This window comes from Gopherus evgoodei, chromosome 2 (assembly GCF_007399415.2).
Source record: "Gopherus evgoodei ecotype Sinaloan lineage chromosome 2, rGopEvg1_v1.p, whole genome shotgun sequence".
Classification (NCBI taxonomy): Eukaryota; Metazoa; Chordata; order Testudines; family Testudinidae; genus Gopherus; species Gopherus evgoodei.
In genome coordinates, this window is record NC_044323.1 from 89,316,231 (window position 1) to 89,329,073 (window position 12,843).

Sequence of the window (12,843 nt, forward strand, 5' to 3'; positions counted from 1 at the left end):
GGAGTTTGGGGTGTGAGAGGGGCTCAGGGCTGAGGCAGAGGATTAGGGTGAGGGTGCAGAGTAGGTCTGTGAATGAGGGTTTCAGGGTGTGGGAAGGGGCTCTGGGCTGGGGTTGGGGTGCAGAAAGGGGCCAGGGCTCTGGGTGGGGGTTGGGGCTGGGCTGGGGGTGCAGGCTCTGGGGTGGGGCTGTGAATGAGAGGTTTGGGGTGCAAGAGGGGCTCTGGGTTGGGGGGAGCTCAGGGCTGGGGCAGGGGGTTGGGATGCAGGGGGGGTCAGGGCTCTGGGCTGTGGGTGCAGGCTCTGAGGTGGGGCTGGGAATGATGGGTTTGGGGTACAGGAAGGGGTTCCAGGTTTGGGGGGATCAAGGCAGGGGATTGTGGCATGAGGTTGAGGTGCAGACTTACTTCCAGCGGCTCTCGGTCATCGGCACAGCTGGAGTGCAGAGGCAGACTCCTTGCCTGTCCTGGCATTGTGGACAGCGCTTTGCCCTGGAAGCGGCCAGCAGCAGGTCCAGCTCCTGACCTAGGCAGAGGCTTACAAGCGGCTCCATGCAGCTCTCACCTGCAGGCACCGCCCTCCTCAGCTCCCATTGGCTGAGAACCGGCCAATGGGAGTGTGGAGCTGGTGCTTGGGGTGGGGACAGAGCCCTGTGGTCCCCCTGCCTAGAAGCCAGACCTGCTGCTGGTCACTTCTGGGGTGCAGTGTGGGGTTAGAGCAGGTAGGCACCAGCCTGCCTTAGCTGGGCAGCACCGCTGACGGGACTTTAAATGTCCTGGTTGGCAGAGCTGCTAGAGTCCCTAGGTGCTGAGCAAGCTGACCCAGTGCCTTACATGCTGCGACCCAGTACTGGATCGCGACCTGCACTTTGAAAAACAGTGACATAGATGACATGACACTGTTCCCGTCTTAATTTTCCCGCCTTGAATAGAAAGGGCATCAACTGGCAAACAAGAAGGGGTAACAATATGGAGGGCAAACTACAACTCGGGCAAAACAAAAGGTCAAATTGGAAGATTGACCTTACAATGGAGTCAATGAGAGATTTGAGGGCACAAAGAATGAGGATTTGGGCCCATAAATCTTGATTCTATAACTTACAATGCACATGGACAGTCTTCTGCCTGTGCACCAAACCCCATTGATTTGCACGGGTCTCTTTGGCACAAGTTTAAGTTGCAGGACTGGGCCTTGGTTCTACCGTAATGATCAACAATGAAATGTATGATCAGTGAACACCAAATAAATATAATCACAAAGTGATACTGTACCTCAAGAAAGTACCTATCCTAGCCAGAAAGCTCATATTAGAAATTGATGGTTAGTCAAATAAAAGGGATTATCTACCTTGCTTACTCTTTTTTGTGTGTGTGGGTGGAATAATAGGTGTACCAACGTTTTCTGCAGACAAAGGCCCCAGTGCTGCAAACACACATGAACGCGCTTAACTTTACCAGTATCAGTCATTCCATTGACTACCCAATGCATAAAGTTAAGCATGTGCATAAGTGTTTGCAGAATCGGAGTGTAAAGTAAATAAGGAAGTGTTTACTCCTTCTCATAACACAAGAACCTAGGGGTCACCAAATGAAATTAATAGGCAAGAGGCTTAAAACAAAAGGAAGGATTTTTTTCACACAGTGCACAGTCAACCTGTGGAACTCTTTGAGGGAGGATGTTGTGAAGGCTAAGACTATAAAAGGGTTCAAGGAAGAACTAGATACATTTATGGAAGATAGATCCATCAATGGCTATTAGCTAGGATGGGCAGGGATGGTGCCCCTAGCCTCTGTTTGCCAGAGGCTGGAAATGGGTGACACCTGGCATTGGTCACTGTTCGAAGACAGGATACAGGGCTAGATGGACTTTTGGTCTGACCCACTATGACTGTTCTTGTGGTCTTATAACTGGCCTTAATTCTGATTTCAGCTTCAACACTTACTGCTGTGGCCTCTGTCAAATCATTAATCTCTCTACCTTAATCTCCACAGCTGTTTAAAACCACTGGGGATTGTAACGTTTACCAAACCCAAAGGACTGTTCTGAAGATTAGCTAGTGCAATGGAATCTGAAATTGAAAAGCAGTATTCAAGTGATAAATTACTATTAAAAATATTACAGTATATTTTTACTGAAACTGACCCCAAAAAGTATTATTTAATTTATTTTTTTTTTACAATGCAAAAACTAAATGTGGTCTAATACATTTGTAAAGAAATGGAGACAAGTGAAGGTTGTGATCACTGGTTCAAAATAGTAGTTAAAAGTGTACGTTGGAGGAATTAAACCAAACCAAACCCTTGATCTAAAGCCTGAAAGAAGCAAAGGAACGTGAGATGGGGAGAGCAACACTGCGCTGAACTCAGAATCAGCGCCACGTAGCACCATGTGCACCCAGCCTTTCACTTCTGAAGGGTCCTGCGGATGTGCTGTGATGCCTCTTCTCCCTCCCTTTCCCCCTGGACTTTGATGCCTGGATTCCGGTCTGTTTCCAGGAGAGCAGCGGAACTTACGAACTACATGTAACAAAAAGAACGTGGGCTGGAGCGTAGCGCCCAGAACAGAACCCACCTACCCAGTAGCAAGAGCAGCGGTGCTCCGACCACCCCGCCCGCCTGGGCACCCCCACTCGGCTGCTGTCTCCTCCCTCTTGGAGGCAGAGGGGTGGGATTTTTTTTTTTCATCCACCACGTTTGCAAATTTTGCAGCAGCCCTGAGACAGGCCGCACGGCGCTTGGAGGCCGGGAATCGCTCGCAGGGCCCCTCGGATTCCCCCCCCTTCTCCGCCCTCCCTTCTCTTCCCTCTCGCGGCATGGCGGGCTTGGGGATGCTGCCCAGGCGGTGGAGGCACCGCTGCTGCTCGCTGCTGCTGCCCGCCCTGCTGGTGAGCTGGGTGGCGTGCCAGGCTCCGCCGGTGCCGGCAGGGGAGCAGCCCTGGGACGAGCAGGACGTGCACATCGAGCGCAGCTTCGTGCCGGAGCAGTGTGTGCGGACGGTGCGCAGCGGGGACTTCGTGCGCTACCACTACCACGGCACCTTCCCCGACGGCAGCAAGTTCGACTCCAGGTACTGCCCGGCCCGCCTGCGGCTGCCGGGACGGGACAGGAGCCGGGGGTGGGGGCCGCAGGGAGAGGAGCTGCCCCCTTCCGGGTGTCTGGGGTGTGGGGAGCTCAGCAGTAGATGGGGCAGCGGGTCTGAGGGGGGGAATGGCCCTTAGGAGTTTTCAGACAGGCTGGGGCGGGTAATGTTGGGAGGGGGCGGGGTGTTGGGGGTGCCAGGAGATCAGGTGGGTTGTATTTTTTTGTTGGGGTTGAAGTGGGGGTGGGGGGAGCCTTCAGACCCCAGGAATTCCCAGACAGAAACAGACCCAATGTCCATCTAGTCCAGTATCCTGGCTCTAACATTGGCCAGTATCAGGTGCTTCCAAGAGAGGCACAAGAAGCAATCTACTTAGTGGGCAATTGTGGAATAAGCTCCCTGTAAGAGTTTCTCTCTCACCCAGCCTGAAGAAGTGGCTTTTTTACCCACAAAACCTTGTGCGCAAATAAAGCTGTTGGTCTTTAAGGTGCCACTGGAACTCCTCCTTGTTCTCTCACCCCTGTCAGGCTTATTCTCTGAGGAGTCAGGGCTTATATCCTGTATAATTCTTCTCTCTCTCTCTCTCTCCGATAAAAGGTAGGCATTTGGAGAGCTCTAGGGAGAGTGTGGGGTTTTGGAGAAGGTGGTTTCCAGATGGGAGTGGGTTGTGGCTCCAGGGTTGCCTTGGAGGGGGCAATAGTTTTGGTTCATTTTTCCCCCATCCCCTGGGTCATATGAAATCATAAGTCCTTTTGCACTGCACAAAGGTGTGAAAGCCACGTGGAAATATGGGACTATTGTATAAACATATATTTTTAATGACAGGTTTCAGAATAGTCTGTATCCGCAAAAAGAACAGGAGTTACTTGTGGCACCTTAGAGACTAACAAATTTATTTGATTATTTCTGGCTGAGGAAACGCCTGTGAAATGTGAAGCAGAAGAGACTATCCATCCCAAACACACACCCATCAGACACTGTAGGCATGTACTCAGGGCAGCTGGCCCCTCCTGCTTCTATGGCTCCGCTCAGTTTTTAGTGTGTGGATTTCATCAAAGCTCTTGCAGGCATGTTGCCTCAGGCTGGTAATCATACCCCCAGCTTAAAGCATTGACATAACCCATGTGTTTATAAAAGCCCAGCACAATAGAGCCCCAAACCTGGCTAGGTCCTCTGGGTGCTATTTTAATAACTAGTAAGCAATATTGATGAAAACCAATAATCTATGTAGGAACATATGACAGAAATAAATGTAGAAATTAATTGGGTCTATTTGTCTGTTGTTCTGCTCTAGTTTGTAGTTTACATTTTTGCGGTTTACTAATTTATAGTTTTAGAGTAATTTTAAAAAGTCAAAATCTGACACTGCATTAAGTTAGCAATTCTAGAAATTGAAGAGGTTTTTTTATCGTTGATTAGAGTGTTTGAAGACTTTTTTTCAAGGTGCTTACCATATAGGAGTTAAAGTTTTTTGATTTGAATCAAATATATACTTACTGTTTGTTTATTTATTACAAAGTTTCTATTATGGTTCTTATAGCTGCTAGCTAGTTTTTTAAATTAAAGGTGCAAGAGAAGACTACATTAATGAAATCAGAGCAAATATATGGTAGTGATCTGAAATTGCTTTATAAAAGACCTCTGTAGCGTAAATAGAGACAGGCTTCGATGATGGATAATTGTCAGTTTTATTTAGCTTTCTGCTTCAGTGATGAAAACTTTCATGAAATTTGGAAGCTTTTCCTGTACAGCTCTTTCCAAGTTAGGTCTCTTTCCTACAAATCACTTTTATACAGACTTGTAAAATGTAATGCGGAAGTGACTGCTACATTCCATCTATTTTTAAAAAACAGAATTCATGCCATTGTGTTTCTTCTTCAAATATGTGTGTTTATTTCCATGCTCATATAAATAATTTGGAGTTTTAGGTCTGTCTTTAACTATAGAATATTGAAGAAATAAAAAAATGCCATCTGTGTAAAGTGTCAGTAAAATTAGTCATGCAGACCTGTTTTGGTCTGGTATAGTTTTGCGCAGTTCCACTGTCGATATAAATATTTTTTTTTAGATACTGTAGATTTATTTTTAATGCATAATACATTTATGTGTTTTTCTATTTTTACATTGATTCTTGACATATTCATACATTCCCTAGTTGACAAAATATGACAAGTATGAATTTCTCACTTAGAATCTTTAACATATAAATTTAAAATCGTATTCATTGGGTGCTTGTAGATATAACAGCATTTGCTAGGAGCTTGTTTAAATTGTGTTTTCCAGGATAAGTTCTCTAGAAATGTCTGGGAAATATTGTTTGGTAGAAAGCGAATTATGTGTATCAAGTAATGTCTGCTTTAAGGAAAAGTTATTGGCTATTGCAAAATGGTGGAGTCAACAGGGGGATCGCATTTACAAGCAGTTTAGGAAATCTAGGCCTGGGGCTATTAGGAGTCTCAGTGTGTTGTGGAAGTGATGTATGCAGGTCTCTGAAAGAAAAACCCTGACTATAACAATATCCACCTACTGGCTGGTTTTGAGAATACTGCTTGCAGGCAGAAAGGAGGACAGCATTAAACAAAAAAAAGTTGCTCTTGTTGTCTTCAAGTCATTTTCTTCAGATAACAAAGGCTTTGCAGTGACAGGAGAGCGATGTAAGCACATATAGGATGGGGAATGTTTCAGAGGCTTTATTGCCTTCCTGTTATGTCTGTTCACATTTTCTGTTAAAGAAAATTAAGTGCAACATTTATTTATTCAGATAAACTGAACTGAATTACCACATCAAAGAAAGTACATGGTATTGACTTTAATGTGGTTAAGCTTTTGCCACCCAGGCTTATACTGTTGTGGGGAGTCTCATATTTCCAGTGCAGCTGTGACCATTTTATGGAAAACTTTATTATAATTCAAATTTACCCCAAACACTCATACATCATCCCATTGGAAGATAAGTTCTGGTATACGTCACATTGTTGGAACTGGCAAACTTGCTGTATAAAGCAAATCTGTAAATTTTTGATGTTCATCTAAGTTTTAATATCAAAGAAATGGGTGTGGAGGAGAAAAATTTAGCTAATTAGCACATCCTACAATTAGCACCAAAAATAGTGCTCCCCCCTTCTCAGGAAAGATATAATAGTAGCAATGAAATTTCATGTTAATAAGGCTTCATTATTTTACACCATAGTATTACAGTGCACTTACTAGTATTTTTTGAAGTCTTATAAAATTAAACTACTCTTGTCATAATAAATGAACAAAATATATTATGTGGTACATTTTCCTTGCTTTTTAAAAACTGTTTAATTTGCTTCTTAGTTCAATAATTTTGGAATAGATCCTCTGGTCATTGGTGTGAATTAACAAAATTCAGCTGTAGTCTGATTTTTGTGTGAAGACACCTGTTACATCATTAGGAAGCATGTGTGAGGGATAACAGGCTGAGATTGCACAGGAGTCAAATGGAGGAGTAAAGTTTAGGAGATGCTTGCATTAGTTTTCTGGTTTCCATAGCAGATCTGTCTAAAGTTCTAACTAGGTGAGCTTGGAACAAGATAAAATTAAACTAGGAAGAGAGAGAGAGACAGAGCAGTTTGTAAATAACCCATTTATGTTTTTCTTTTTCTCCATCCCTCTCGTTAGCTATGACAGGGGTTCCACATTCAATGCGTTTGTGGGAAAAGGTCAGCTTATTGCAGGGATGGACAAAGCTCTGGTTGGAATGTGTGTGAACGAAAGACGTTTTGTGAAAATTCCACCCAAGCTTGCCTATGGGAGTGAAGGAGTTTGTAAGTACAGCGGCATGGCTATAAATAATTTGATTACATAGGATGTAGGAGATTTAATTAAATTGATAAAATCTGAAGTTACAAAAAATAATTGATGTTTTTTGGCTGGGTCATAGGGCAATTTTCAAATACCTGTCAGTGTTAAAGAATTAAAATACAGGGGCTTCACCAGTGAAGTCCAGGGCAATGAGGCAACTTCACTCTGCAGACTTTGCTAGATACAAAGACAACACTGTATCACCTTGTTCCTGGGTCATATTTGTTTGGAAAGTTGTATCCACAACCATAAAGGCTAGGATTATTCTAAAAATGAGGGTTCAGCTTAAAAATTAAACTTTTTAATGAATTTTGTTTTTACACACTATTTTTACAAGTAACACCTTTGTTTACCCTAACTGGAAAAGATTAAAGAAAGAGGCTTTGATCCTGCAATCAATTAAGCGTGAGCTTAACTTTTAAGCATGTAAACATTCCCTTTGGCTTCAGTGGGAGCACTCAGATGCATTGTACTTGCAGGATCAGGGCCAAAATATTGTTCTCTATTTTTTCAGATTGCTCGACTAGCATATTTGACAACATAGTTTCTCCCTGTGTGGTTTTTCACACAAAAACAGGAGAGAAGAGAACCTTACGCGAACACCTGTCAGGGATGGTCTAGATAATAGTCCTGTCATGAGTGCAGGGGACTGGGCTAGATGACTTTTTGAGGTCCCTTCCAGTCCTATGATTTACATGGAAAAACAAAAATGTTGAAAAATCACAAATTGGCTGAAGACTCAGGGTTACTCTCTGAAGTGACTTAACTTTTTAAATTTTTACTGAGTGTCCTTATAACATTCGGTAGAATTTAATAAGTGAGTCCCCAGTTTCCTCAAGGAAAGCTTCTTACTCACTGCTCATGTGTAAAATTTTCAAGTCCCAAATGGAGGAGAATAATCTAGGAGTATCAGTTACTTGGAGCTTGATCTTATAACATGTTAAGTGCCCTCATCTGTAGCAAAGGCAGAGTTCTGGCAGAGTTCACAGGGGGTTGAGGAGCTCAGCAAAATTCTGGATTGGGTGTTTACCAAAGATTTAATTTTGTTGCCTCCTGTGTTATCCTGGAGGTATAATTATAACATCATATATTTACTAAATGGCTGTAAAGTATAAAGGTATAAAATTGTGAATAAGTATAAAGCTGTGTTGGTTACCTTCTTTTGAAAACTTCTTTGTGAGTGGCAGACGTGTGACGCTCTCAGTGGCCCAAGTAAAGTTAGATGATGATATATTAGTTTGGTACCCTGTGAAAAGGTGGGTAGCATGATAATGATTTTTAACTCCTTTTTTTTCTTGTTTGTTTGCAGCTGGTGTAATCCCCCCAAATGCAGTGCTTCATTTTGATGTACTTCTGATAGATCTCTGGAATTCTGAAGATGAGGTTCAAATTCAAACTTATATGAAGCCTGAAAAATGTACTCGGACAATCCAGGTGTCTGACTTTGTAAGATACCATTACAATGGAACTTTCTTGGATGGGACTCTGTTTGACTCAAGGTAAGGTGTTAATTCTTTTCTGTGGATTTTTTTTTTTTATATATCTGTTCTGGGCTACTTAAAGGAAGCTTTTTTTCCTCTTTTTTTCCAAGTGGATAATATAACTAATGTTAATTACTACACTGTGAAACAAAGAGAAAGGAGCTTGCAAGACTATTGAAGTAGCTTGGCTTCATAAGAGTTATACACACCTGTCTAGGGGTTTATATGAATGTAGTACTGTCTCAAACCAGTAAAAGTGAGATCTTATTACTCCATGCACATTAGGCAGCTTCTCTCCCTTTCGCTCTCCATGCCGACAGTATTCTATAATAAAAGAAATGAATAGGTTTTGTACCAATTTTAATATTGATATTTATATGTGGTGCTAGTTTTATGTACAAAACTGTACAGAGTTGTTAAAGAAAATAAAGTATCTCCATTTCTAAAATTCCTCAGTGGGAAGGCAGCCTGTGTACTTCACTGGGGTTTCATGGAGGGTATTTTATTAATAATCAGAGTTCATGTTGGGACATCATGCTTAGTGAGAATCAGAGACCATGGAAGTTGAGTAATATTTTGTCAGTAACTGTGTCTTCTTTTAGGTTAGTTCTTTGGAACTTTAAAAATGGGGTTAGCCTGGTCAAGGTCTTCTGGTTTTTAAACTACCCTTTTGGGAAGCCTTCCAATGTGTGTTGCCTTCCAACAGAGGATTGCCTGGAATATTGGCAGAACTTTGTGTGAAGCTTTTGCAATGACTGCCAAGCAGTCTCTGGCCAGTGCAATTAATCCCATGCTTTCAAGAGCCAAACCTGTTTTTCTGAAAAGTGAAAGAGAAATTTTGTGCTGCCAATGTCTTACAAAATCTAGGCTATTCATAAATTGTTTTGATTAGTAAATTTAAGGCTTCCACTGAAGCTATTTTTAGTGTTTTCTAGAGCACTTGCTTTTATTTGGATGTACCAGCATCCTCTACAGGATCAAATGTGTGTGATTCTTCCCTTCTAAAGGCTTGTACTACTAATGCTGAAATATAACAGAGGGTAAAATATTCACAGGTGCCTAAATCCTACATAGAAAACTCAATGAAGCACTTAGGCTCCTAAATCTGAAATTAGCTTTCTAAATCACTTCTGAAAAAGAACTTTAAGCTTCTAAATCATTTAGGCACTTTGGAAAATGTTACCCAGAATGTCTCCATTAGCTCAAGTTGTAGATGCTTGTGTTTTTGGAACAGAAGGTTGTAAATTGTATTCTTTGTGCCAAGTGTGAAGTGAGCTCTGGCAACTCATTGTGATGTGTGTGTGTGTGTGTGTGTGTGTGTGTGTGTGTGGTGGTGAGGGCTTTTGGTTATTTATTTTTCCTTATTTTTTTTTTGATTGGCTCTGTGATGCTAGCTTTTTCTTTTAATTGTTTTAATTTTTAGCCACAATCGGATGAAAACTTATGACACATATGTGGGAATTGGATGGCTGATTCCTGGGATGGACAAGGGACTCCTAGGAATGTGTGTAGGAGAAAAGCGCATTATCACAATACCTCCTTACCTAGCATATGGAGAAGAAGGAGATGGTAAAAGCACCCTCTTCCCTCCCCAAACTCTCCATTTTCTAACACAAATCTTTGCATTATATAGTTAGCATTGTGAAAGCACCATTATTTCAAATTATGGATGGATGGAAAATAATTTTCAAAAGTAATTCAGGATGTGGCTTATCAGCAAAGTGCTGGTATTTTTCTTTCATAAATATTAGGTTGGTTTATTGACAGATGAGTGCTTAGCATTGACTTAATTGTAATATATAACATGCTGAAGTTGAATTTCTTTGCAGATAACTTTTCTATGAAGAATAAATTCCATATGCTTTTTAAACTGGAAGTCAAGTGCTTCCTTATTTCTTCTAGACAACTGCCACAGCAATTTGACTTCTCTTAATAAATGGAAAGTCATCTTAGAGTTCCCAGTTTCTGTTTATTTCTTGTTGCTAGTCTCACTAACAGTCCATCAGTAGGCTGTTTCCTGGACCCCACTCACACATATCTGAGCCATGTTTGTGAATCAATGCCCATCATTGATGGTAAAGAGTCATCTGTGTTACTTCACAATATATCCCAGATCAGATCTGGAATTGCCATCCTGGATCAGACCTAGGGTCTTTCTTAAACAATATCCTGTCTCTGGCAGGAACCAGATACTTCAAAGGAAGAGGCAAGAATGCTGTAGTAGGCAGATATGGGGCACCTATCTCTCCACATTAGGTCTCATCCTGATCCTGAATATTAAGAAATGAGGTTTAATATCCCTTCCTTGATTTTATCATCGTGAATTATGATAACTCTGGATATTCTTATTATCCATATAAATATCCAATCTTTCTTTGAATCTTGCTTGACTTCAGCGACTTCCTGTGACAGTGAGTTCCACAGTCTAATTATGCATTGTGTGAATAAGTATTTCCTTTTGTCAATGTTGAATTTTCCACTTTTAATTTCATCGAGTGAACTCTTTTCCTTGTCTTATGGGACACGGGGAACAGAAGTTCCAGTATACCTTCTCTATCCCATTTGTTATATATGCCCTCAAAAGTATGATGGAAATGCTCACTAATTCAGAGGCCCTAGTCAGATGCACACATGGTACATAAACTGCTGTAGTCTTTAATTGGAGAGACCAGTGTTTTGGATGACTGGATGTTATCACAATGGGTTCAGTATAAAGATACCTAGAATAAATAAAATAATGAAATTCAAAGAATTAGTGAACAACACCCCTCCCCCCGGTGGAACGTTGGATCGATGACTGAAAGCAGATTTGGCTATGTGGTTGGGGGGTGGGGAGGGGCATAATTCTGCAGTACCCCCCTCCCCTTTTTTTTTCTTAATTCATTGTTCTAATAGCCAAATCTGCTATCTGGGATGTGAAAACAAAAATAATATCATTAAAAGGTTGATCAAAAAGTTGAATTCTTTCTAGAACTATTGCTCTGACTTAATTCCTTCTTCCCCCATCTCACACATAGGTAAAGAGATTCCTGGTCAGGCTTCTCTGGTTTTTGATGTGGCTCTACTAGATCTTCATAACCCAAAAGATGGCATCACTATTGAGAACCAACAAGTGCCTGAATCCTGTGAGCGAAAAAGCCAGACTGGGGACTTTCTCAGATATCACTATAATGGCACACTGCTGGATGGCACATTATTTGATTCCAGGTAACCAGACTACTAGACGTTATACGGATAGAGAGCTAGACTGGGACTCGGGAGACCTGGGTTCTATTCCTGGCTCTGGCCTGCTGGGTGACCTTGGGCAAATCACTTCCTCCTCTCTGTGCCTCAGTTTTCTCCATTTGTAAAATGAGGATAATACTGGCCTCCTTTGTAAAGCACTTTCAGCTCTGATGATGAAAAGCAGTATACAAGAGCTAACTATTGTTAATACCAGTTTACATGTGTACAGTTGAAAGGCTGTGACCTCTGCTGTAAACTGTACACATGTAGACTGGTATTAACAATAGTTAGCTCTTGTATACTGCTTTTCATCATCAGAGCTGAAAGTGCTTTACAAAGGAGGCCAGTATTATCCTCATTTTACAAATGGAGAAAACTGAGGCACAGAGAGGAGGAAGTGATTTGCCCAAGATCACCCAGCAGGCCAGAGCCAGGAATACATTTTAATGTCTTAGAAGGTCTCTTTTTATAAGTCTATAATATATAACTAAACTATTGTATGTAAAGTAAATAAGGTTTTTAAAATGTTTAAGAAGCTTCATTTAAAATTAAATTTAGAATGCAGAGCCCCCCGAACCGGTGGCCAGGACCTGGGCAGTGTGAGTGCCACTGAAAATCAGCTCACATGCCTCCTTCAGCACATGTGCCATAGGTTGCCTACCCCTGTATACTCTGTGTGTGTGCGTGTGTACACACACACACACACACACACACACACACACAAAATGGCTTCTTATAACGCTGTCATAGTGAGTAGGAATGCTCTGGAATTCTTCCCGTTTCCCATCCGTTTGTAAAGCGTGTGGGACTTGAATTTCAGGTGATAGTTAGGATTGGGAGCGGGGAGAGTGTATCTCTTTATCAGAAATAATTCAAAACTTGGAGCATGTCAGTGGGATTAAGAGTTGTTGTTCATGCTTTGTATTGCAGTATTGCTTAAAACACCACCTGAGGTTAGGGCCCACGGGACTAGGTGCACTGTATACACATAGTAGAAGACAGCCCTTGCCTCAAAAAGCTTACACTCTAAACAGATAAGACTGACAAAGGATGGAAGAAAAAAATATTATCCCCATTTTACAGTTGGAGAACTGAGGCACAGAGATTAAGTGACTTGCTCAAGATTACATGAGAAGTCTTTGGCAGAGCCGGGAATTGAACCCACATCTTAATCCTACTCCTTTGCCTTAACCACAAGAGCATCCTACTTCCCTACTTGAAAACTCTCCATCTT

The 12,843-nt window shown here is 41.8% G+C and overlaps 1 protein-coding gene across 1 annotated transcript in view; it reads left to right on the plus strand.

The window, feature by feature from the left end:
• The first annotated feature begins 2,443 nt into the window (after positions 1–2,443).
• The window catches only part of FKBP9 (FKBP prolyl isomerase 9), a 40,805-nt gene continuing 30,405 nt past the window's right edge, over positions 2,444–12,843 (plus strand). The window contains exons 1-5 of the mRNA XM_030551337.1: positions 2,444–3,063; positions 6,721–6,866; positions 8,213–8,402; positions 9,808–9,953; positions 11,402–11,591. Of these exons, the coding sequence (XP_030407197.1) occupies positions 2,810–3,063; positions 6,721–6,866; positions 8,213–8,402; positions 9,808–9,953; positions 11,402–11,591 (926 nt within the window). The 5' untranslated portion in view covers positions 2,444–2,809. The remainder of the gene's footprint in view (positions 3,064–6,720; positions 6,867–8,212; positions 8,403–9,807; positions 9,954–11,401; positions 11,592–12,843) is intronic.